A 26,909-nucleotide genomic window follows, 5' to 3' on the forward strand; every position below is an offset into this window, starting at 1 on the left:
AGGAATGCCTGGGCCAGGCAGAGCTAGTCAAGGGAATATCTATCACAAGGAGAAGCAACTTCTCAGACCAGGAGCTTGGTAGGGTGAAGGCTCAGAAATGAGGTTGCCAGCAAACTTGTAAAAGCGGTGGTGGCTGGTCTTTTTATTTTCCTTTTTTGTTAAAAATGTCTTGTATAATTTTTGAAAACAGATGCCCAGGAATTAGACTCCTCCTCTGTTTCAGAAGTAATGTGTGGGATTTTTTATTCATCACAATCTGACATTTGTTCAAGTTGGGTTCTGTTGCAAGAAAGAGAATTTTTCAATATTTTAGCTGCAAATATATTTGCACTTTTATCGAGCTTAAAACTGCTGACTGTCAGTTTGGATCTCTACTTGAGCGAGTTTGAAGTAATTATAGAAAGAATGACAGAACAAAGGATGTTTACCAAAATACTTTAAATACCCTAAATACAAAACCACAAGCTTTCTGTTCTAAATAAAAATATTTTTTGTAAAGTAAATATACTTTAAAATATTTTTCATACCTTACCTTCATAGAAGTGTTTTTTTGCCATAACACATTACTTACCAGTGATTGGTTTCCTTCACCTGAACAGTGCATATATGCAAGGCTGTGAGCAGCTTCTCATTGCAATTTAGAAGTTAGCTTAGGATGAAGAGATTTCATAACAGTTAAGTCAATAACTAATCTATTTTTCTCCAACATAAAATTAGTTACATATTGAATTTTCTGAATTTTCTTTTTTTGACTGTTCAGATTTCTTACAGTAAATCACTAGAAAATAATTCTGGTATAAATTAGCATTTTGTTTACAAGTAGTGTAGCTAAACTTCGTACTGTTTAGTATTTACATCAAACTTTTTGAAAGTTTCTCTAATGTTTTTCATTTAAATTATTTTATTTTCTATTCCTTACCCAGATGAAGCATATTTGCATATTCATAGAATCATAGAATGGTTTGGGTTGGAAAGGACCTTAAAGGTAATTTAGTTCCAAACCCCCTGCATGGGCGGGAACACCTCCCACTAGACCAGGTTGTTCAAAGCCCCAGTTTCTTATTTATATCGAGTCTAGATCTACTCTCTTCCAGTTAAAAGCCATTCCCCCTTGTCCTGTCACTCCATGTCCTTGTAAAAAGTCCCTCTCCAGCTTCCCTGTTGGCCCCCTTCAGGTATTGGAAGGCCACTATAAGGTTTCCTTGGAGCCTTCACTTGTCCAGGCTGAACAGCCCCAACTCTTGGCCTGTCTTCATAGGAGAGGCCCTCTGGTCACCTTTATGGCCCTTCTCTGTACTCACTGCAGCAGGTCCATGTTCTTTAGAGACATTTCTCCTGTACTTGGCACTGGTGAGGCTGCACCTCGAGTTCTGTATTCAGTTCTGGGCCCCTCACTATAAGAAGGACATTGAGATGCTGGAGCATGTCCATAGAAGAGCCACCAAGATGGTGAAAGGTCTAGAGAAAAAGTCATATGAGGAGTAGCTGAGGGAACTAGGAATGTTTAAGGAGTCTGAGTGGAGACCTACAACTACCTGAAAGGAGGTTGTAAGAAGGTGGGTTTTGGCCTCTTCTCCCAAGTGAATAATGACCGGACCACAGGATATGGTCTGAAGGTGAGGGGCAGGGGAGGTTTAGATTGGATATTAGGAAAAATTTATTTCCTGAAGGAGTGAACAGGCACTGAAACAGTCTGCCTAGGGAGGTGGTGGAGTCACCATCTTTGGATGTATTCCAAAAACATGTGGATGCAGAACTTCAGGGCATGCTCTAGTGGCTGAGATTGTAGGTTGTGTGTTGTGGGGTTTTTTAGGGAATTTTGTGGGGGCTTTTTTGGTTTTTTTTTTTGACTCGGTGATCTCAGAGATCCTTTCCAACCATGACTATATTCTGTGATTCTTTACAGAAATAAATAAATTAATTCTCTCTTGGTAAATATTTTCTATGAATTCTCAAGTTACTGTTTTGGTGGCTTCTTAAAGTCTTTGAAATAGCTACTAAATGCACTAATTCCTAATCTTAGAAATACCATAAAAACAAAAACAACAGCTGAATGTTGAAGGGGAAAAAAAAAACAAACCAACAAAAAAACCCACACCAAAACATTACTAAAGTGCAAGTGGGAATATGAGTCATAAGTGCCAATCTGTCCTACTCCTGTGACTATATATTTTCTATCTTTAGCTGACACCTTCCAAATAAGTCCAGCATCACTTGTGTGCAGTTATGAACTGTAAATATCTGATGTGTTTTGCAAACTATTTACGGGTTGCTATGGTATTGGTATCACATTGTTGACTATGGAGAAAATACGAGTGTCAATATGCATTTCATATGGTTTCTAGAAACTGTAAATGAAAATATAAGCTTACTTGAAATGGGCTGTGAATGTTTATGTAATAGTTAACCATTATAACTAAGTATTAATGATAGTAAAAAAATCTATCCAGTATATTTTGTGGACTACCATAAAAAATTGTGATTGATTCATTGTAATACTGTAGGCAAACTAATCCCTCTTCTATGAAATATAAGTTTTATTAAATGCTATTAGGAAAAAGAATGTTTTTAATTTATTTATTTACTTCTTAATATTAATGAACTTGCTTCCAGAAGTATAATGTATATAAAATTCATATAGGCAGCTGTACAGTAAGAGTAGCTGACAAAGGGGCCTTATGAATTTAGAAATACAAACAGAAAGATGAAGTGTTTGAATATGGAAAACACAAAGTAATGTGCCAGAGAATAACAGTCATGTAGAAGTCCAAAAAAAACATATAGCATTCTGTACATCTTTGCTGTAGTTTCAGAATTTTCCACCAGACAAGATGGGATACAATTCAAGGTTAATGAAATAAACCATTTGCTGACAGAGAAGCAGTTTAAAAGATCTTTGGCAACTTAGAATAGTTTAAAAAGATAAGGCAGTGGTATGTAACAGTGCACAGATTTGTGAGGGAGATGGATCTGCTTGGCTTTATAGGACTGCTGAAGGGACATCTTATTCCTCAGTGACCTGCTTATTGTGCAAGATGTACTCCCAACTGCTTTCTCAAGAGCTACTCTGCTCATGTCTGAGTCAACTGGTGGGTCATGTTCCTTATTCCAATGTGTTCAGGCTTGGATTTGAAAGCCCATATTCCCTTGATAACAGTTTACTGTAAATTTGTCATTGTCACTATGAATTTAAACACCTAGAAACTGCATGTATCTGTTGTTGCAAATATAATTATAGTGATAGAATCAACTTGTTCAAAAGGTGCAATCAGTCATCATGTTCAAACTTTTCATTTTATTAACCTGCTCAGCTAATACAGACAGTGCTTGATTTTAGTAGCTTGCATAATATGATACTTGTCAGGCAGGATGTTATTTATAATAGATATAATGTTCTAGCAGACCAAGAACAAATCGTAAAGTAAATTATGAAGTGCACCTGCAGCTCCCATTAATTTCGATGGACCTTTTCATTACCATACTACATACTGTTCCTGACTAGGATAAAGAAGTAGATCTTTATGGAGCAATATTTTCTTTGGTCTGAATTCTGAAACATTTCTGTGCACATATATATTTCTATATCTGTCTAAGTATATCTGTATCTATATTTATATATATATATATTTACACACACACACATAGTAAACATTTCTAAAAGAATTCCTGGAAAGTATTAGGTTGAAAACATCCCACATTGCTACATAATAGAACTCAGTTCTACTGATCAACATTTAAATTAGTCATCAAAGTAAAATTATTTCCTTCATGACTAGGAAAAGTTTAAATAATTTAAGGTTTGCAGTTGAATTAATAAGGGTGATAAAAATGACAGTATACTTAAGATGAAAAAGGAATCTTGCCAGTTGCTGTCTGTGCTAGGAGAAAAGAAAGCTTTTGATTTCTCATTCAAACTACTATAAAGCTAAAAAATTTTGCTCTCAGGTGCATTGCATTGAACACTCTGCATTTTCTGTACCAGAATTAACATATTTAAAGTTGTATCTTTCTCAGGTTTAACCTTAGAGTACCATCACATGCCTCCACTGAGTTAGGAGCTTTACAAATGAGTAAAAACTATAGGAAAACAAAAAAAGTAAACTGCTCCTGAGAGCTTAGATTCTGGAGAATCTGATCAGGTTGAAGAACAGAGGTTTTATTGTGAGGTTCATGATGTAGCCCCGTAAGACTGATTCCCAGACTTCCAAGTAATTAGGACAAAGGGGGACACTGCCTCGGAGAGATTTGAAGTTGCGCCTTTACAATAACAGAGAGCAAGTTTTCCTTCATTTTTTATAGGCAAAGATTGCAGTATATATATGAGCATCTGCTTCATTTTCACAAAAGCAAACATTTTGATTACCTGGCTTTAGATAATCAATTTTGGCTTGAGCAGAGCGTTTGACCTTTCAAATATACGTAAAACTCTCAGTGAAGAACACTAATAAATATAATGTTGTAAAATTGGTCCTTCTCTACATGTCCTATACAATCAAAATGGTTAAGTATATATGCATCAGGAAGGTCCAGAAACTCTGGCTGCAGAATAGTACTCCCAAGAGATTCAGAGCTATAGTACTTAGGCACAAGAAATATTAAAGTCCAGCAGCTTCAGGACTTTCCATTGATACAGAATCATAGAATCATGGAATGGTTAAAGTCGGAAGGGACCTTAAAAATCATCAGGTTCAAACCTCCCTGCTATCAACAGGGATGTCTCACACTAGGCCAGGTTGCACATGGCCTCATCCAACCTGGCCTAGACAAACAGCAGTTTCTGAAAACAGTCATGCATGTTCCCATAAGAAATTTTTAAGGCAAAACCAAGAGAGTAAGGCTGTTCATTTGCTTATTTGCTATTTATGGTGTTCACTTATCTCTTTGTATAAATCTAAGTATATGTGTTTATATATACATATACCTGTATTTATGTTTGTCTATGCATGTGTGTGTATATATACACATATATAAAGACACGAACAGTTTCCAAAGATTCATAGAATGGTTTGGCTTGGAAGGAAGGTTAAAGATCATCCATCGAGTTCCAACCCTCCTGCATAGGCAAGGACACTTCCCGCTAGACAAGGTTTCTCAAAGCCCCATCCAACCTGGCCTTGAACACTTCCAGGGATGGGGAATCCACACGCTCCCTGAGCAACCTCTTCTAGTGTCTCACCAGTCTCACACTAAAGAATTTCTTCCTGATGTCTAACCTAAATCTACTCTCTTCCAGCTAAAAAAAGTTCCTTCGCAGCTTCCCTGTAAGTCCCCTGCAGGTACTGGAAGGCCACTATAAGGTCTTCTCAGAGCCTCTTTCTCCAAGCCAAATAGTCCCAACTGTCTCAGCCTGTTTTCACAGGAGAGGTGCTCCAGCCCTTGGAACATTTTTGTAACCCTTCTCTGAACTTGCTTCAAGAGCTCTATATCCTTCCTGGGTTGAGAGCTCCAGAACTGTAGACAATACTCCAGGTGGAGTCTCATGTGTGTGTGAAGTAGAAGGGTAGAATCACCTCTGACCTGCTGGCCATGCTTCTTTTGATGCAGCCCAGGATACAGTTGGCTTTCCGGGCTGCAAGTGCACATTGCTGACTCATGTTGAGCTTTACATCAACCAACACCCCCAGGTCCTTCTCCTCAAGGCTGTTTTCAATCCATTCTCTACCCAGTCTCTATTTGTGTTTAGGATTGCCCCAACCCAGGTGCAGGACCTTGTATGTGGCCTTTTTGAACTTCATGAGGTTGGCATGGGCCCACCTCTAAAGCCTATCAGGTCCCTCTGGATGACATCCTTTCCCTCCAGCGTGTCAACCACACTACACAGCTTGGTGCCATCAGCAAGCTTGCTGAGGGTGCACTCAATGCCACTGCCCATGTCGCTGACAAAGATGTTAAACAGCACTGGTTCCAGTACTGACCCATGAGGAACATTGCTTGTCACTAGTCTCCATCTGGGCATCAAGCAATTGATCACTGCCCTCTGAATGCAACCATCCAGCTAATTCCTTATCCACTGAGTGGTCCATCCATTAAATCCATATCCTTCTAATTTTGAGAGCAGGATGTCATGTGGGACAGTGTTGAATGCTTTGCACAAGTCCAGGTGGATATAATCAGTTGCTCTTCCCTTGTCCACTGATGCTGTGACCCCCATCATAAAAGGCCACCAAATTTGTCAGGCATTATTTGCCCTTGGTGAAGCCATGTTGGTTGCCACTAACCACCTCCATGTTTTCCATGTGCCTTAGCAGAGCCTTCAGGAGGAGCTGCTCCATGATCTTCCTGGGCACAGATGTGAGACTGACTGGCCTGTAGTTCCCTGGGTCTTCTTTCCTTCCCTTTTTTAAAATGGGGGTTTCGTTTACCCTTTTCTAGTAAGTGGAAACTTCACCAGACTGCCATGACTTTTCAAATATGGTGTAAAGCAGTGTTGCAACTTCTTGCAACATTTTGTGATGTTATGATTCTATGATTGTATCAGCTTTGCTTATGGCTTTACAGTATCAATAATTTTTGTTCTGCAATAGATTTCTTGATTAAACAGTTCATGCTATTTAATAGTATTCAGTTCCTATTTCTAAAAGAATCACAATTATTACATTTCCTATAGATCACCCTGAATTTTAAGTCTATGAATAGATATGATTTTCATATTCTGGATCATAAAATCTTACCTTAATTCGTCTTGTTCTTTGACTTCCTGCTAGTTTAACTTAATGACCAGCCAATAAATCAACTGTTCACTTAAACTCTTAAGAATCTTGATCTACTAAACTTTCCTCTTCTCTCCCCAGAGCAAAGCAGTGTTGCTTCTATGAAAACTCAGCTGCTACTGACCAAACAGCTGTGGCCAAACATTGAAGTAAATGAAATCAACGTATTTGATGAAATAATTATTCTTCCTAATAAATTAAATAATAAATAAATAAAATTAAAGAAATTATATTCTCAATCAAATTTTATTATAGTTTGGTTGGATTTTTTTTTTACAATGACCTCACAAATTTAGTTTTCAAAAACTTATTTTGTCTTCTGCACTTACAGCATGTAAAATCAGATCAAGGAGCTTTTCGTGAGGACAACAGTGTATTTAAAAGTTGCAATGTTGGTTTCTGAAACCACCTAGAAATATTTGCAATTTTTTTTTTTTTTTTGCCACAGAAAAGTAGAATGACAGTGTATATTAGTTTCCACAGTCCACTCATGTCAGTGCATGTCTTTTGTCTGGCAATCTAAAGAAGTGTCAATCTTTACTGCTTAATTTGTCTACTACAAAACCTAAACCTATGCAATTTACTGGGGAGAGGGAGAGTTTTGACTAAATAGCTTAAATTAGGGGAAGATACAGCTTGAAGAAAGGAGGAAAACCACAGCATCTCTATATTGTTCTCCAGCTGGTGCTTCAGCATGGTGTACAGGAGGCTTAGGGTGTTAAGGGGAGACCTTATCACTGTCTACAGATACCTGAAAGGAGTTTGTAGCAAGGTGAGTGTTGGTCTCTGCTCCCAAGGAGCAAGTGATAGGACAAGAGGAAATAGCCTCAAGTTGCACTAGGGGAGGATTAGATTGGGTATTAGAACAAATTTCTTCCCTGAAATGGTTGTCAGGCACTGGAACAGGTTGCCAAGGGAAGTGGTTGAGTCACCATCACTGGAGGTGTTAAAAAAACCCATAGATTTGGTGCTTAAGGACATGGTTTAGTGGTGGACTTGGCATTGTTAGTTTTGTGGCTGGACACGATGATCTTAAGGATGTTTTTCAAACTAAATGATTCTTTGATTCTGTGTCCCTTGGCTGGTACAGTAGGGTTCGCCTCTGTTTTTCTGTTAGTACACACTTCCCAGTAAGCACTTAAGTGTGTCCTCATCTTCATAGTGTCTTTTGTTTTCTCATAAGAGATGATTAAAACCTATATAACCATACTGCTGTAGCCTTAGAACATGTGACTTCTCTCTGTCTGTTTCTTGAACATTAGCTGACAAAAGCTTATCCTGTGTGAGAGCAGATTTAAATTTATCGCTTACCTGGAACTCCAGCTATAATCCATCTGAAATGCTTGAGATAATAGCAATCTGTGGATATATCAGCTGAGCTAGGAAAGAAGCTTCCTCCATTTAAACATATACTGGCTTTTACTAATCTCCTTTACATGAAATTTGTATATTTATTATGACTGAATGCATGATTTATTATTGAACTTCACAATACTTAATAATACATTCTGCACATTTTCTGTATAAATAATTTTTTTTCAGCTATAATCACTGCAAATCCATTTTCTGAAAACGTATTAAGAATATTTATAATTCACAATAAATATTTCAAGAAGTCAGTGCTGTATTTCTTACCTAAATGCATTGGATTGACTCAAGAAATAAAATATCTGGCACTTAATTGTAGATTGAGAGTTTTACATATCTTACTCATTATTATCACTGCTACATGCTTAAATGAATTCTACCAAAAACATTAAACTTGAAGGTAAACAATGAAATAATGCTTCATATTTTAGAAATGAACAGAGAACATCATTGAACTGTGCAGTAAAGAAAAAAATTCTGAAAGTTGGAGCTACTTATTCATAATTCTTTTGAAATTTGAATGCATAATACTGTTTTATAAGGTTTTTATTATCCAAGATATTCATTGCATATATTGTTGAAGTTACTGCTTGCTTAGGTTTTCTTTAACTACAAAAGAAAGGACAGATTTAGGATGACCACAAGAGACTTTCAAGAGTTTGGTTTTATAAGTCAAATGGAAACACTTTTGCTTTTCAAGAACATCTTTGTAGTGATGTCTTCTTGCCTGATTTTTACCATCCAGTAAAGCCTGTGTCACAGCTATCATATTTTTCAGGTCTCTTTAAGCTATGTCAGGCTGTGGAATGTAGCAGCTTGATAATGAAGTCTGGTCAAGAGTGTTGTCCTTCGTACTTTATTCTCATAGTCTCCTCTATTTTGGAGAGCAGCCTGTAGCACCCAAAGGGTGTTTATTCATCTCATATATCACTTCTCATCTTGCAAGGATGCCTTGTTAAGGATATGCAGTACACTCTAATAAGATGGAAGGCAGGTAAAGCACTAGCAGAAGTTTTTCTAATTTGCAGGTTATGTGAAATAATTGTTGAATTGTATGCTCCTGGTTTTTATTTTGTAAAAGTCAGCATTCCAACAACAGGACTCTGCCTCCTCAAAAATATTGATCTAAAAATATTTCTTGCATATACCATGCAGTCAGATGATTCTTTTCTTGTAAAAGGAAATTTAATTCAGCTCATATGCTTGTGCCCTTCTTCACTGCTAGAATTTTCACTGCTAGAATTTTCACTACTGACCAAACCAGGCTTCTCCCATTTTGCACTGTAACCAGAATGTTGTTATTTAAAAGGAACTTTAAAAATCCTGCAGTTTTTCTTCCTTTGTTTTCCCTCTAGCCAAATGCTTTTATTTAAGACTTTAGGGAAGCAGCTTTCTTCAACCTGTAAATAAGTGTTTCAAGCATGGAACACTTGAGTTGCTAGAATAGTTCTATTCTCTGGAAATTACAGTGAGGGGAAAAAAAGTAATATATTTTAGTGACTTACACTTAGTATTCTTAATATAGGGGGAAAGATTTACAAACTTTTGTAAAATACATGCTGTCTGTGGGAAATCTTTAAATTTTGGCTCTGCTTGAATAGGAGTTTTCAATCTGTAGTTTCTAAGCATGCAAGTGTGTCAAACAGTAATTGTTTTCAGTATTTTTTGTTAGATTATGTGAATCTGACACTTTTTATTGATTTCTTTTTTGCCTGAAGCTTATTCACATATCATTTCTAAAACAACATATTTGATTAACTCAGCCATCAGAAAACAGAGCTTCCTAAAAAAAAAAGAAAAAAAAAGTTGCAAGTAAATGAAGGTGTTGTTTAAAATAGGTGTAAAGTCATTTGACTTCTCAGTGTGTTCCTTGGACACTGACCATGATGGAAAGCAGGGTAGACCAGAGAAATTTAAAACTATTTGCATTCTGCCTTAATACATTTTTGCATTTGGAAATAATAAATTAATGATACTGACCTTGAGTCTCCACTGTGATGTTGTATTACAGTCTTAAAATGCTAATCACAGAATCACAGAATGATAGAGGTTGGAAGGGACCTCAAAAGAAATCTACTCAACTGCCCCTGCCAGAGCAGGATCACCTAGAGTAGGTCACAAAGAAACATGTTCAGGCAGGTTTTGAATGTCTCCAGAGAAGGAGACTCCACAACCTCTCTGGGCAGCCTGTTCCAGTGCTCTGTCACTCTCAAAATAAATAACCTTTCATCATGTTTATGTGGAACTTCCTATGCTCCTGCTTGCACCCATTGCACCTTGTCCTGTCATTGAACATCACTGAGAAGAGCTTGGCTCCACCCTCCTGACTCTTGTCCTTTACATATTTGTAAACATTCATGAGGTCTCCCCTCTGTCTCCTCTTCTCCAAGCTCAAGAGACCCAGCTCCCTCAGCCTTTCCTCATAAGGGAGATATTCCACTCCTTTAATCATCTTTGTTGCTCTGCACTGGACTCTTTCAAGAAATTCCCTGTCCTTCTTGAACTGAGGGGCCCAGAACTGGACACAATACTCCAGATGTGGACTCACCAGTGCAGAGTAGAGTGGGAGGAGAACCTCTCTTGATTGACTAACCACACCCTTTCTAATGCACCCCAGGATGCCATTGGCCTTCTTGGCTACAAGGGCACATTGCTGGCTCATGGTCATTCTGCTGTCCATCAGGACAAAAATCTGGTCTGAATTATTCGCTGTTCTATTGTGCTTTTTTGCTCCCTGCCACATGTAATCCAGAAGTTGAATTTAGTGATGTTGCAAATTCTGACTTTAGATTTTCTTTTAAAATACATTTAATGTCATGTTAAAAGGGTGCTGATCTGACCATTTTGGTATTTAAAAATTTACAACACACTTTAAAATAATTAATATAATTATAATTATTCATTTTTCAATAGTCTTTCTTTAGTATGGATAAACACTTCACAATAAATATATATTTATAGAAAGGTTAATTTCACATTTTTATTGCAGGCTAGAGGAAGAAAAGAATATTTTATCAGAATTTCAAGAAGACTTAAACAAGTTGCTTTTATGGTTAGAGGAAGCAGACAGAATTATTGCTATTCCCCTTGAACCAGGGAATGAAGACCAGTTAAGAGACTGCCTTAGCAAAGTAAAGGTATTGTGAGTTTTATTCTTCATATTTTCTTACTTTATCAATTCTATATTGAAGAAGTTAAACACTATTTTTGGATAAGACTTCTGTCATCAAACACGCCATTAATTTTTTTAGATAAATCAAAGCAGTGGAATTTCAAAACCCATTTACAGATATGTACTGATCACATTAAATTCAGAAAATTAAGGAAAACGTACTGAAAGGAAAATACCTGTCCTATCACTTGGTAATTGATCACTGTCTTTTTCCTCCTCATTTCTTAATACAGGACTGTTTTATCCGTAAAACATTTCTCTATAGGCATCTTGTTAATATTTTATAACTTCTTACTTATGAAATGGTATTCAGTATTTCACATGAGTATCTAGAATTGGATGCATAATTATAAATGTCAACTGCTTAAAATATCAATACAACATTTTCTAGACTAAACATCTGGGTGACTTTAAAAAAAATACTTTAAGAAACCCAAACAACAGAATATTAAATGTATGTTTTTAAAAGCTGGGTATATTAATGAAGTTGTTATAACTTTTAGACTATGATATACTAATAAATATATCCAGTAGAAGTTGCTATGTTTAGTTTCTGAAATGTGTCCACTAGAATCACTACATTTAATAACTTACACAATAATACATTAAACTATAGTTGAAAAATGAATATTACTTGTAGAATGATTGCCTAAAACTTTCATTTCCTTTTGAGAATAAGGAATAGTTATCCTTCATGCCGATTCAAGTTGAACAAATTCAGCAGTGATGAAATAGAGCATTTAAGAATCTGAAGGAAACTCATCATAGTTTCTTCTGTTCTTCTTTCTACAAAATATTGTCAAAATCTAAAAGATTCTTTAGTAGAAATCTGTCTTCAAGATGCTGTCAATGAAAAAAAAAATAATAATTACTGCATAGCATTTGAGGAAATGAAAACTTAGCCATGTGCTGAGTTTGTTCCTCTGACTGTTTAGCATGTCAGTGAATTGGGCAGAGGATTGGTGAGGCTTTGCCGTCATGTTGAGGATATCAGAATAAAGGCAAAGAAATATAAGGTGTGTTAGATGCATTTTAGAATTTGCAGTGCTGATTATAGGTTTAAAGTCTAAATTGATTGTTTTGAACTCTGAAGGCTCCCACTTCTCATTTATACACCAGTATTTTACAATTGTAGTAATTTCAAGAGATATATAACCCAAAATTTAATGTGTTAGCATCTCTTATTTCTATATAATTTTAAAGTCTACCTTCTTCTTTTGGAGCTGCACAAGAGAATACATTGCAATGCAGCAAATACTAATGCATTAGCTTGCAGTGTGTTTAATTTGATACTTACCTCCTTAAGTTGATTCAAACAAAACAAAACAACAAAAAAACCAACAAACCAAACCAAAAATCAAACCTGAAGAACATTGTAAGCTATATTATCCCTAGCTGATAGATCAAATTACCTTAACACTGTAAGTTTTCAGTAACTGCATACATTATGGAAAACTGGTACATTTAGATGATGTTTTGCATCCTTTGGCTTTACCTTATTCTTTATGAACAAACATGAACATTCTTAATTATGAGGTTAAACTGGCAGTTGGCCTTTTCACCACATACCATCTAGGTGATTGTGTTCACAGCATGGAACATGTTAAAACCATTCTCCAAAGTGCTTGCTTCGTACCATATTAAAAGATTATAAAAATTCAGATTCATGAGCTATTGCATGTCAAGAAGTGGAATTTATCATGTAGTCGTAATTAATATAATGAGAAATTCCGTATTTTGACTTTTAGGACTCTCTGTAGGTTTTATCCATGTATACAGACTCTTTTGGGGCTTTCTAGCCTTCTATATTCAGAAAATAATGGTTATTTCGACTTGAATTGAGTTTATTCCTTCAGCTGATGCACAGATCGATAAGGGTGAAGATAAGAGAGCTGGAAATTCTACCACAGTTCATCTTAACTGCTGCATTTGTCTGTTCCAGTTAAGAATTGAAAAGCTGCCACCGCACAAGGGAATACTGAAGCGATTAACTGAAACTGGAGGAATAGCACTTGGAAGTGCATCACTGAATCCAGACAAAAAACATGAGCTTGAGAGTACACTGAAGGAGGCTAACCATCGCTTGTTAAAGGTTAGACATATTAGTCATATAACTGTGTTATAAAATTTTAATCTGCAGCAAATATTTGCTTTATGTATTTTCTAGTATGTATTATTTTCCTCTGTATGAAGAGACATTTATATGTGTACTGAACCTGAGGAAGACAAATGTGTACAATACACTGCTGTGAGAAATAATGACAACAAACCAAGACCATTAGTGCCTGAAGTGGTGATGTTGCGTCCAAATAACCTCCCTAAATTGCAGGTCTGCTGCTTAAGGGTGGAACGCAGAGCATTATTTTTGTAACCCGTCTGTTTTGAAAGTACCGCAAAAATTCCAGCTTTTGTGATTTAGGTGTTTGTGAGGCAGTAGAAATGGCTGATTGCTTTTATGGAAGCATTTCCTAATTCTCTCCTCAACTTCAAGGTGGAAGCTGCGATCTCTGTTTCATGTTCCACCACACTTCTTGTGTAGCTTCTGCTTCTCGTGTAGCAAAAATTACAGAAAACATTATCCAGAGGACCACCACGGAAGACATGGATTAGCTTGGTCAGAAAACTTCAATGTAGAATGAGCTGGAGGATCTTTATTGAAACTGATGGCAAAATCAGAATCTGGGAAATTAACTTGTGGTATCTATTTGTCATAGTTTATGGGATGCTTGGGAAAAAAAGGAAGAGGGATTTATATTTAGCTCTGTGGGGAAAAAATGGTGAGAAAAACTTCTGAGTACTTTACTGAAAAGACCAGCTAGACTTTCTCATCAACAATGCTACATCCTGGGGGGTTTTCGTTACCATTTCTGTGAACACAGTTGAATTTCAAGCACAGATCTAGGAAATAAACAGCAGTTATTTGATGTAGGATTCTCATTAGTTTCTTCCTAATAGAAGCAGTATGGCAAGGTTCAGAATATTAGCTAATGGTTCAAGCAAAAGTGGATAATGAATATTGATCACATTCACAGACTCCAAGTTGAACACATAAGTAATTATTTGGGTTCTCAGAATAGAAGTATGTCTTTATCTACAAATGGATTCCTGAAATCAATATATATAGAAGAATCCTGAACACTACAAGATCAAATAGTATCGCTTACTAGGTGAAGTAAGCATACATGTAGCTGAATGTAAGCACCATGATTTGAATATCTGAGCTGAGTATTAAAGAGACAGCATTAGTTTTCAGGAAAAAACAAACCCCAAAACCAACCTAACAAACAAACCCCAACAACCTTCTAGGAAAATTACACAAATACATTTTTATCAGATCTGTAATTTGTCTCTGAAAGTAAGATTTTACCTACTTTGCATTTTCACTTTCTGCTGGCTGATGCAGAAATGTTCCACCTTACTTGTCACAGTCATAGCAACTATTAATGCTATTGAAGTAGTTAGGTCTGGATGAAATGTGCAGGATAAAGCGACAGTTTAGTAATTCATTCTCTTTACAAGTTTGTCTCCTAGGCCCAAGTAAAGTTTCAGGCAAGATACTAGGCTTGAAATATACCACTTCAAAACTTACATTTATTCCTCAAAGAGACTAAGTCCAGTAAATGGAACTTCCATTTGAGATCACTATTTAATTACCTTATTTGATTTTAGCTATCTACCTATGGAGATCTATAAAACTGAGAAATCTCACTGTCCCTTGGTACCTGAATATAAAGAATCTGAAAAAAATCAGTGTATTTTTTTAATGGACAGAAACCGAGTTTGCAAATTACAAGACTCAAATCCATACATGTTCTCTGTAAGCATTATCTTTCTCTGAAGGTGTTTTATCTCCCATATGATCTTGAGATTTGTTAAAAAAAAAAAAAAAAAAAAAAAAAAAAAAAAAAAAAAAAATTAAAACCTTTTTTGGTTTTTCCCATTGGTTTAAAAAAAAAAAAAAAAAAAAAAAAAAAAAAAGAATTATAAGCTCATTTGGGTTTCTGCCATTGGATTTTTCCAGTTAAACTGAAAGAAAAATGCTTATTTCTTCATTTACATATTTTTCTTCTACTCACAATTTCTGTAGGATGCCTCAATTTTTTCACTTTCTCTTCTGTAATAAAATTGGAAATAGTGGAAAGAAAGTCTTCAGGCCTGACAGAGGAACATATGTTGTCTTCCTTCACATCTTGATCTGTAAGCACTGAAAAAAACCTCCACAGATTTTTACTGTGAGCCAAAGCTCACAGCTCTGGCACTTTTGTATCAGGCAAACTTCTGTAGGTCACCAGAGGATGGTTTTGTAGTTAGTTGTTTTGATAAGGATATATATTTTGTGTTCTGCAAAGCACAGTGGACAAACATCATAGAGAAATTTCTCTTGGGCTTTTCTGTCTCTCCATGCTCTTCTGAAAGTGTCTATTGCACTTTAATAATTTGTTTCTAGCTGTTTGTTTTGTTTTCTGGCAGCTCTGCTATGCAACAATCTACCACTTTTGATTATCTCATATTGCAGGATGATATTATTTTCAAAATATGCAACATACATGACAGTTACATCAATAATGTAAGGCAGGTCCTTATCTGGCATACACTAGAGTGATTGTGCTTACTTCAGAGAAGCTGTGACACTTTATTCCAGCTGAGAATGCAGCCAAATATCTCCTAAGGTTGTGACAAATTTTTGTTTTACCTTGATCTGCCAAGCAGGGGAACAGGGGACAACACCTGCAAGTCTTAACATTCAAGGTGACATATTTGAAATAAATCATGTTCAAACCTTCTTTACAGTCACAGAAACTGTTGCCCTACAGCCATAGAAGCTGAGAAAAGAAATTGAGTATGAAAGGAATTGCAGTAACTTGAAAGAGGTTATTTTGCTTTTGATTCAGTATTGTTTTTGCTTTTAGGTGTTTATGTCACGTGCTGATGACTTTGAGATCAGATATATAAATTCACCTCCTTTGGATAGTAATAATTCTAAAATGACATTTCTTTAGATAACTTTATTTAATAGTTATTCTAATAGGCAGCTACCTCAGCCAAAGTTTAAGCACAGACTGAAGATTAAAGCCCATATTTGAAAACATGACTTTTAAATTATAGCCTGGTTTTACTTATTGTACCCTCTCCAAAGACGGTATTTCTTGTAAAAATGAAAATAAGTCTATCTTTTCGAAGTCTTAATAGTATGAAAAATGAAGTGGTTTATAGCCATTTATATGCCTTCAAATAAAGAATTTTTCATTTATTTTCAAAGCTCCAAGTATCTTCTGCTGTGATAGCCAAGTAAACTAACCACCTAGTGCTTCAAATCATACAAAAGGGCTACTAGGCACTCGAGTTTGTGATGAATTCAGTTCTTGTCATATGCCACCTGCCAGGGCATATAACAGATCTGTAATGGGTTTCTTACCTTTTACTGTTGCAGTAAATGGATTGATAGATTAGGTCTGAGACCAGTGAACCATGGAATCAGAGGTTTGCTGGAAGGAGTTTATTACTCTTTAATATTATTCTTGGTCTGATGTCAGCCAAGAGGGATGAGCTAGATTATCTGAAAGTAAGCTGGATGCCAAAATCAGCATTCTCTTCATTTATCCACCTTAGTCTTCACAACGTGTCTACTGTATGTATTATGAAGGTTATTATAGGTGCCTGATGGAGACATTTTGTTTTGCTGCCTTTTAATTTGTCTGCTAGTATTAGAACTAATTACTAGACACTGAAGAGACTATTTCACTGTTTACTGCCACAGCAAATCAATTTGTTGCGCTATATGGACACACAAAAAAATTGGAGTGGAGTGACATGGCTGTAATTTGTGAACAATTTCTGTACCAGTAGGAAAAGTATAGGTCTTCTTAGGGTGGTTGATCAAGTGTAGAGGAAAATAGATAAGCCTAGAAAGTGCAGAAAGACAAAGTCATAGCAAGGTTACAGCTGATGTATGGCAACTTGCCTTGAGTAATAGTTACTCATCGAATACCTGTGAATCAAATTTCATAGAATCATAGAATGGTTAAGGTTGGAAGGGACCTTAAAGATCATCAGGTTCCAACCTCCCTGCTATGAGCAGGGACATCTCCCACTAGACCGGACTGCACAAAACCTCATCCAACCTGGCCTTAATCACCTCCAGGGAGGAGGCATCAACAACCTCCCTAGGCAGCCTATTCCAGCACCTTATTACCCTCATGATGAAGAATTTCTTCCTGATTTCTAACATAAATCTCCCCTCTTTCAGTTTAAAACTGTTATCCCTTGTCCTACCTATCACTACCCTCTCTGGTGAAAAGCCTCTCCCCAGCTTTCCTGTACATCCCTTTCAGGTACTAGAAGGCCCATACAAGGTCTCCCTGGAGCCTTCATTTCTTCAGGCTGAATAGCCGCAACTCTTTCAGCCTGTCTTCATAGCAGCTTTCTAGCATGTCAATGCAACTTAGTTTGAGTTCACAGTTTAAACTACTGCAACTGCTGCTATTATTATTTGGGGGATGGGGGGGGGGAAGCTCTTGGAAAATGAATGCTATAATTTGATTTCTGTGCTTTCAATTTGAAATTAGAATAGCATACTCAGCATTTTGAGGGTCAAAAGGTTGATTTTTTTTTTTCCTGAATCAGCTTTCAGTTGTAAGTGACCTGACTCCCTTAAATGCAATGAAATGTTATGCTATGCTATGCTAAATTACCTATGACATTTTATCATTAGTTTGTTACACTAATTAGGTGTAGTCCACATTCATAGTATCATCATCCATACAGACAAATGGTCTCATATATAGCAAAATAAAGTTTGATGTACATGCTTGCGGCATATGTTGATTGGACAAACATAAGAATGTCACAGGCTCTAAGAAACAACTATATGTAGGTTTAATTCATTTTTATTTTAGTGTTGCTAGCAGCTACCACTAATTGAGGTTTTTAAAGGCAAATTTACTAGCAGTGTAAAGCTATATTGCTGTTTCCCAGCCATGCCCAGAATGCCTGTCTTAGTAATATTGGTGTCTAGGAGAACATAATTTTTTTTTGCCATTGAATCTTTCAATTTCTGTCAGGACAATGAAAATATTTTTGGGTTCCAAGTCTGTAATGGTGTCTGTGTTATGGTAGACCTTCTGCTCTTAAGCACAGGATGATGTAAGATTTTAAAAGTCTATCTCTTCTGTGTGCGGAGAGCTATGAAGTTTTGATGTGTTCCTCTTTCTCAATTGTTATTCAAACAGGAAAAACACTCAAGTCTTTACACAAATAAAGAAGTTGGATATTCATATGGAGTGAATAGGGGAAAATGAAGGAAGTAATCCTAAAGGGGACTAAATATTTTTCTTTTATTTTCTTCTGTAGAAACCTGCCCTTTTTCCAAAGCAGAAGAAATACCTGTATATTCAAGAGCACAATTTGTTTCATATGTGGTGTGAAAGATGAAAGAGAAAGTCTGGTTTCTTACTCACTTAACCTAGTAAAATTCAGATTTTATTGTGTTGGAACTAAGTTGGTTACCTACTACTCTTTTCCATTAATAAAATTAATGGAGAGAAGTAATATATGTAGTTCAATGGAGCCACTTCTTGTAAGCCAAATTATATGATTCATAATTTGGTTTCCATTTCAAAATTTTAATCTTTCTTCTTAAGACAGTGCTGATGAGAAATCTAAACAATCATGTACACAAAGAGTCTTGCAGCCTAAATCTGAAATATATAATCTACACATATATACATATATCTTAGAAATACAACCAGAAATCTGCAACTGGATTGCATTTTGTGTCATTTAAGAAAAATACCATGTTCTGTTGCTTTCAAACAAAACATAAGGAGCTAGAATGACAAAATCTTGCACTCATTTACTAAGAAATGTAAGTACATTCACTTGTAGTACATCTCTTGCAAGTTGTGCATTTCAACTAAAGATTCCATAGATAAGTAGAAGAGGCTTTTTTAAATTTAGGTTTGGGTTACCTGTTGGGCTTTTTTTTACAGAGCATAAGAACTGCATGCACGAAACCATTTGTAGGCTAATAAGAATGTCTGGCTTACTTCACCTTCCCAGCAAGTAAAATAACTCTTTTTGTTTTTTTCCTATCACATACTGAAGGGTTTCTGGCTGTATTGATTTAAAGCTATTGAGATACATAGGTATTTTAAAAACAATGGATTGGATGTGCTAGAAGACAGAGCACAATGGAACTGGGCACTACTGCCTATTCAGTGATCAACAGCAATTTTTAGTAATTTTAGCAGTTTCAGACATTATTTCTTATTCCACAGTGCTATACTGCAAGTCATCCTAATGATTTTCATGAGAAAGAACTGGAAACTATTGTAAAACATAAGAAGACATCTCTTTTTTTTCTTCTATTTTTTTGTTAGTTGATGTAATTTGACAGGTGGATTATAATACGTCTATGAATATCTACAATCAAGGCTAAGTATAGGTTTTCACAGTAGATGGAAGAAAATGAATTGGTCTAACTTACACTGAAAGCTTTGGTTATTTCCTGTCTATAAAATAAAATATACTAATAGATCAGGCTCAGACTGATACATCACTTCTAGTTTAATATTCAGATTTGGTTCCAATGGTCTGGAGAATTAGCACTAAAGAGGCTTTAAAATCTTGTGCCACATTTGAAAAGAACCCAAATATCTACACAGACCTGTGTTGGTTTTGATTTTGACTCCCAACCGAGTACAATTTCAAGCACTGAGGACTGAAGAGTCATTTACTTAATAAGGGCATAAGAAATTCATAGGCGTTAGTAAAAGTTAAAGTGTTGTCCTGCAATATAAAGGAGTAGAAAGGAAATGTAGACAGTTTTAAAATCCTTCCAAAGAGAGAAATTTGATAAAGACACAACTTAGTTTTCTTTCTAAGAATAAAGGAAAAAAAAAAAAAGAATATGGCTGAATAAAATTATATTATGATCTTTTAACCACAAATTATACTGGTTATCCCTACTGTCTTGGTAAAGTAGCGTACCAAACCATTTCATCTTCCCTGTGTTTAAATCAGCGAGTTTCATAGACAGTGAATTGGGAAAGCTCATAATTATTTAGTTCCATTTTCTTCTTTGAATAGCAGAAACAGAGCCGACTGAGGAAAGAATTTTGCTTATGGAATAAATTCATCTGTAAAAATGGGTGAAAAATTAATTTAACTTTCCTTATATTTGGTATGTGTCCTCCTTTAGTTGTATACTAGAGTTTTTTTGTGTTTCTGCTATGGGGAGTGGTATGTCTGTGATGCAGATCACCAGAGGGTGCTGTTTCCCCCATTTCAGGGGCCTACCAAGAGCACACTACAGCTTCAATCTGGCCCCAAGCCACAAAGGGGCAGCTTGGGCACACTTAAATCTTACTGCAGTGTAGGGCCAGGATATGATTGTGATACACAGTCAACCACTTCTGGGTCCAGCAGGTCAGATGTAGCCTGAAACGTTTCCTGGAGAAACCTTTTTCCTTGAAACCCAAAAAAGCTATCCTTTCAACTTTGGCAGCTAAGTTTGCATAATCAGCCCCCTGCTCTTCTGCCCCAGAGGCATGTGTTTTGCACAGATTATTACATTGGCCTGTTTTTAATTTAGTAACGTACAAACTCTATTATACATTTTCCTCATTTATGATTATGAAAGTAAACATTAGAAAGTTTTGTGTCCCTCCAATAAAGTGAAATTGTCTAATTTCCTGGTTGCTCGGTTTTCCTATGCACTACTCCCCATCCCATAGGAATATTGTAAAATTAAATTACTTGGTTATCTTAAAACATTCTGAAGGTTTAAAGTATTATAAAAGTGATTAGTAAAGCTGTTTTACATTATTTCAGGAGTTCTGCAGAGAAGTATATTGTTCCTCACTTTATTAATGATACCATCAATTTTGTCTTACTACGTCTTAATGAATACTCCTCTACAGCTTATTATTTACTCTCATTTGAAAGGGTTAATAATTCTGAAGTGCCTCCAAGAAAAACACTACAATATTCAAAACGTTTTTGCATCAATCAATCAATGATTACACAATATCAAGGGCTCTTGTGACACTACTGAATATTTATTCTTCTTTTCCTTTGAGACAAGTTTTTTGAGTATATTTAGAACAGTTAGGGTTCTTTATTCTTTATACATGCTAGATTCTAGCTTTATTTGTTTTACCTTACTTTTGGCTTTCTGGGTGTGTTTTAGGCTAACAACAAATGACAGCAAACATAATTAAATTTAATGAAAGTAAAATATAGATGTTAGAAATTAATTATGTTATTATTTGCAGATTTCAGGTCATCTTGCTTATCAACATGGAAAAACGTATAGGAAAGGAACTGCTTATAAGAAAACTGTGCAGATTTCCTAATGTGTTTCTTGCAGTGTATATCAAAATACTGAATCTCAGTTGTCTGTTCACTGCCTTCCCTCTTCCTTCTTCACAGCAACCTCTTTGACCCTGGTCATTCCTTACTTACTGTGTTAGTTCTTACTGTGACTTTCTCACAAGCTAAGAGAGTGACTTGTATGAGTCATCTTTGTAATCTCCCACACTTCACATGAAACAGGGTCAACTGATTCTGGAACAGTTTTGCAAAAAGAGGAGGAACACAAGACTTGCAACATTTGACAAAACTAAATTTGGTGAGATGAAGTGGAAAGGAATTGTTCTCTTATTTTTGAAATTTCCAGAAAGTGTGTCGCTGATAAGATCTTTCTGAATAATACTCTATGTGCTACAGTGTTTATCGAGTAAAATCCCAGTGTTCTTAAATAGCAATTATCCATCTAAAAAATAGCAAGGAGCACACGGTTTCATTTTATTAAAAGTAAGTCCACAAAATACCTGTGAGTATCAGTTGGAGTGTTTGTGCTGTTGGGATACTTCTAATTAGCAGTTGTAAAAGCTAATAATTGGGTACAAATCTTATACTCCCAGTTAAGAAAAATTGTAACAATTCTATTTATCATACTTCTTTTTTTTTTTTCCCCTCTTTGATACAACCTCTGAGAAGTTATTTATTTTTTATTTTGTAACCACTTCTCACAACAAATGTTTCCATTATCTTGGACAATCAACATTAAAATAGACTTCTTTTTGAAAAAAGTAAGTAAATTATTTTTTCCTAGAAGACTCTCCTGAATATTATTACTCTAGATATGAAATTTAAATCTTCATTTCTAAATTTGTCTTTCAAATCAGAAATCCTCATACATTTTACTCATTTTATGAAGAGGCAAAAATCTGGCTTAGTTTCCTCAAAAGAGATAATAACTGCTATAGAGTTATGAATAAATATGATAGTAGTCATGAGAGTTTCTGATGCATTATTTGTATTATTATTTTTAAAGGCTATTAAAAGTTCAAGTAGTTAAATAATAGTTTTGTTTCTGTCCATACATTAGCATTACCCCTAGGCATACAGAAAGAGTAAGATAAATGTATGTGTTTTCCAGCTTTATAAAGTTATTGATTTTCTCTAGTTGCTTTATGGCATTGCAGTCACACAGCATTTAAGTTAGATGGTGGATATGATGACAGTTTTAGAAACTCCATGGCAGTTTCGTGAATGCTTGTGGGAAGCTTCTCTCAGATATAGGCAATAGCATGAAAGAAAGTACCAATATCATGTTTGGTTTAGCTATTGAGTGATTGCCACTGTGAGCTGATTACACATGGAGGTCGAGTTTTCAGAACTGGGCATGATCTTCAAAGTAAAGCTACTGGATAATGTGTCATCTTAGGAAAGGGAAAAGGAGGGCTGTGGAAAAGGATGGTGAGACAAAGCAACAGAAAAACTTTGTCATGTGCAAAGACCAAATGGACTACTACAGCTTGCCATCCATGAGAAGATACTGCTTTTAACTAGGTCAGACAGTATTTATCACACAGTGTAAAGTAATGCTGTATTTCCCTGGAACATCAAAACAGTGCATCCAGCTCAGTGCTGAATAGTAATGTGTCCTGCTATTTTCTCTTCTCTTCCCAAATTATGTGTCAGGCTTTGACTGACAAGCTCAAGGTAACTGTTCAGGCAGGCTACTAGTACTGTGGGGTGAGTACTGGAGTTTGCTGGCCTTGCAGGTTTTATGTAGCCTGACGGATAGCTCGGCTTTTATCTTCCATAAACCAGGATTAGGGCATTGTACTTTTATTCAGAAATACTTTTTCTATCAGAAGATCCTTCATTAAGAGTCACTGCAGGAATCATACTGTACCCCCTTTATGGCTGCTTTTAAATTTCTGGAACAGAGTAAGAGACAAAGATAAAGAAAAGTTAAGACGAGATTATTTAGCAGAGATTAAAGGTGAAGGGTCATGTGCTCAAAAATGCCTTTGACAAAGGAGAATCACTGAGATAGTATGCAGCAGAAGAAATGACAGTTATAAAAAATAAATATAGAAAACATACAGGTATGCAGAACACTGATACATGCAGTCATATTATTATGTAAGAAAAATCAAAACAAATTAGTGGGATGGGGTATATGTTTACCTTCTTAAAAGCTAAACACCCAGATGAAGCAGAAAATTATTTGGCCCATTGGATTTGTAGACTGCTTTAGTCATCTGCATCAATGGAAGTAAATTTATTTATTTTTAAATGAAAAATAATTTTGTGAATATTACAAATACAATGTTAAAAAGGTGTTTTATTAACAAAACAAAACAAAAAAGCCAAAAAATACATGCCAAAGTCAGGTCCTACGTGACTTGTAAGGAAACATGAAACACTAGATACATAGCAAATAAAAATCTTCTATACATATTTTTAGGAGGCTGCTTTCAGCTTCCTCTATTAATACCATCTTTACTCCAACTTTGCCAGAGACACTATGGCTCATAAATATTCATTATTTTTAAAAAGTTACAGAGATTTTTTTTTAAGTCAATATTAAGTTTGTTAATGAAAATGGCTCAGTTAATTAACTAAATGGCATTCTAAACTGAACTGATCTGAAACTCTTTCTACATTGTTTGTTTTTCATTAAGAAATGATGCATAAAAATGAACTTTTATTTTAAATTAAATCATTTTTACACGTGCTCTAGGGACGGTGATTTTAAGCAGCTAAAACTTTCTGAACAGTGGCTGTAAGAATGGCCATTTTATGCAATCACCTTAGTAGCGTTACAGAAGTGTGACTTCTAGTTTATCAGTAAGTCTGAACTGAAGCTTGCATTTAATAATTGTTATGGAATTAGTTATTTCTTTAGTATCCAAGTCCTGGTGTGAACAACATAAAAACCTGCTTTCAGTCCAGTTATGTTGTGTGCTAACTGCAGTGTAGTCACTTGTCTCCTTTTTTGCTAATATTTACATTTTTGCAGAAACTTAAGAAAGCAGAAGTTGCTGCCTGTATTGTGTATAGTAAGAAAAGCACGAAAAGCTATACATTCTTCATTTTTCTGTATGCAAATGATTACGCACTTTTTCAAATATGTCACAACTACTTATCCTGCAGTAGAAGCCTATATTCAAAAGTCATTTGTTTATCAGAAGAGTGAGGAGTACAAGAAAAAATATTGTTAACAGTCTTCACAGACATTCCACAACATATTTTGCTCATATTCATTGCAGTTTATTATAATTTGTCCTGTTATGTATATCAAGAGAGCTAGATTTTAATCCACTGTCAGGTTCATCAAAATAAGATACAAGTGCTGATCTGTTATTGCGAAGTTAGTGAGACAGCTAGCAAGAAAAAAGGTTACCTTATTTAATATTGGGGAAAAAAAACCCATAAATTTCCACTGTTGTTAAGGTGTTGGAATCTGGGATTTCTTTTTTTCTCCACTCCCTATTAGAAAAAATTTCCTTATTCTTCTTTGACAGATGACGTGTTGGGGAGATGCAACTTCTCATCTGCATTCACAAACAGCTGGGTAATAAATGAGTTATCTTTTCTTTGGTCATTTCTGATAGATAGGAAATGACCTTGACATTGGCTTGTAATAGGGAAGGGAAATCTTCCAAATCAGGCACTAGTCACTTGAAATATCATATATGCAAGTAATTGCAGTGGCTTTCCTTACTTTTACCAGGTGGCAGCTGCTGATAATGGTAGTGATGCCTTACTACTAATATAATTTATCAGGTTCATTCATTTGAAATAACATTTCTGACCCCTGCAAAACTATTCCTGATTGTTCTTCCTTTCTTACTTACTGTCTCTAACTTTTTCATTTTAAACCTTGTTGCTGAGTTAAGAGGGCTGAACTGTAACTCCACAACTATAATTTTAATTGATACTACTTTAAGTGAATCTGCTTTCTGGATATTCATAAGGAATTAAACAGAACAGGGACATAGATGTTACATCAGGTGGTATACTTTATACTACTTCTTCCTCCCTTTATACTTATTGTTATAATGAATTGTTATTCCTTTCCATCTGAAAATGAAAAATAACAATCTAAATTAAAGTAGGAAATAACAGTGGAAAGCAGGAGCATGTGAAATGACCAAGGAGACCTGTGTTGCCAAGATAAGCATATGTATAATTTTACACCAAAGTAATAAGATGGGGATGGAAAGCTAGAAAAGAAACAAGCAATGCAAGTAACTTTAGAATTTATAGAGATATAGATATAAAATACATATAAATTTATATAAAGATGTAGACCTTGAAAATATGCAATTCTTCAAATTTCAGAGTATTCTCACATTTTGAGAGATGCTATAATTTCTAGGCTGATCATTTTTTTGTGGTTTCTTTAATATTTTAATGAAAAGAGCAAAAATTAGAATACATAAAATTAAATAAATGGGAAATGGTCTGATAGGTTAAGATTAGAATAAAATTAAGTACTGCCAAGATCAGTGTCAGTTTTTACAAATAGAATCTTCTACTGGTTCCCAGTTTAGAGCTGAAGTATTTTCTATTGCTGTTACTTCAAATTAATCTAAGTTAATTAACACTTGAACTAAAGTACAAAATTGTAAATGCATCACATGCTTTGAGATTAATGTTTTGACACATATTATTGAAATTATGTAGTCCTTTGATGTTAAAATCAGGATTTTTTCTTTGAAGGAAAATTATCTGAGGGCTGGAGCACCTCTCTTATGAGGACAGGCTGAGGGAGTTGGGGTTGTTCAGTCTGAAGAAGAGAAGGCTCTGGGGGGACTTCATAGTGGCCTTCCAGTACCTGAAGGGGTTCTACAGGAAAGATGAGGAGGGTCTTTTTACAGGGGCTTGCAGTGAGAGGACAAGGGCTAATGGTTTTAAGCTGAAAGGAGAGAGATTTAGGTCAGAGATCAGGCATACATTCTTCAGTGTAAGGGTGGTGAGACACTGGAACAGGCTGTCCAGAGGTGTTCAAGGGTGTAAAAAGTAAGGAAGATTCTGAAGAGCCCCATCTTCTGATGTCCTCCTCTGCCACAGAAGAATTTTAAATCTGAACACACAGTCATCATGCCTGTATCTGTTACTCCGTGAAGGTTTTTCCAAATTATGCTTCTGGTGAGCTACAAAATTAGCTCAGAAAACAAGATGTCACCCAAGAGACAGTCTTCAGCAATATCTTGTCTTGAAAGGCAGACTTATAATCACCTTAAACTCATCAGGCTCTAATTTGATGAACCAGCTTGACAGTGTGATGCCAGAGTGTTTGTGGTTTTGTTGTTGTTTGGTTTTGTGGGATTTTTTTTTGTGTTTTTTTTTTCCTT

At 35.5% G+C, this 26,909-nt stretch overlaps 1 protein-coding gene across 1 annotated transcript in view; it reads left to right on the forward strand.

Moving 5' to 3' along the window:
- The window catches only part of DMD (dystrophin), a 909,379-nt gene that overhangs the window by 517,052 nt on the left and 365,418 nt on the right, over positions 1–26,909 (forward strand). The window contains exons 45-46 of the mRNA XM_010004489.1: positions 11,068–11,220; positions 13,198–13,342. Coding sequence (XP_010002791.1) covers positions 11,068–11,220; positions 13,198–13,342 — 298 coding nt within the window. The remainder of the gene's footprint in view (positions 1–11,067; positions 11,221–13,197; positions 13,343–26,909) is intronic.

The sequence above is a fragment of the Chaetura pelagica genome, unplaced genomic scaffold (genome assembly GCF_000747805.2).
Source record: "Chaetura pelagica isolate M959 unplaced genomic scaffold, ChaPel_1.0 scaffold308, whole genome shotgun sequence".
NCBI classification, from domain to species: domain Eukaryota; kingdom Metazoa; phylum Chordata; class Aves; order Apodiformes; family Apodidae; genus Chaetura; species Chaetura pelagica.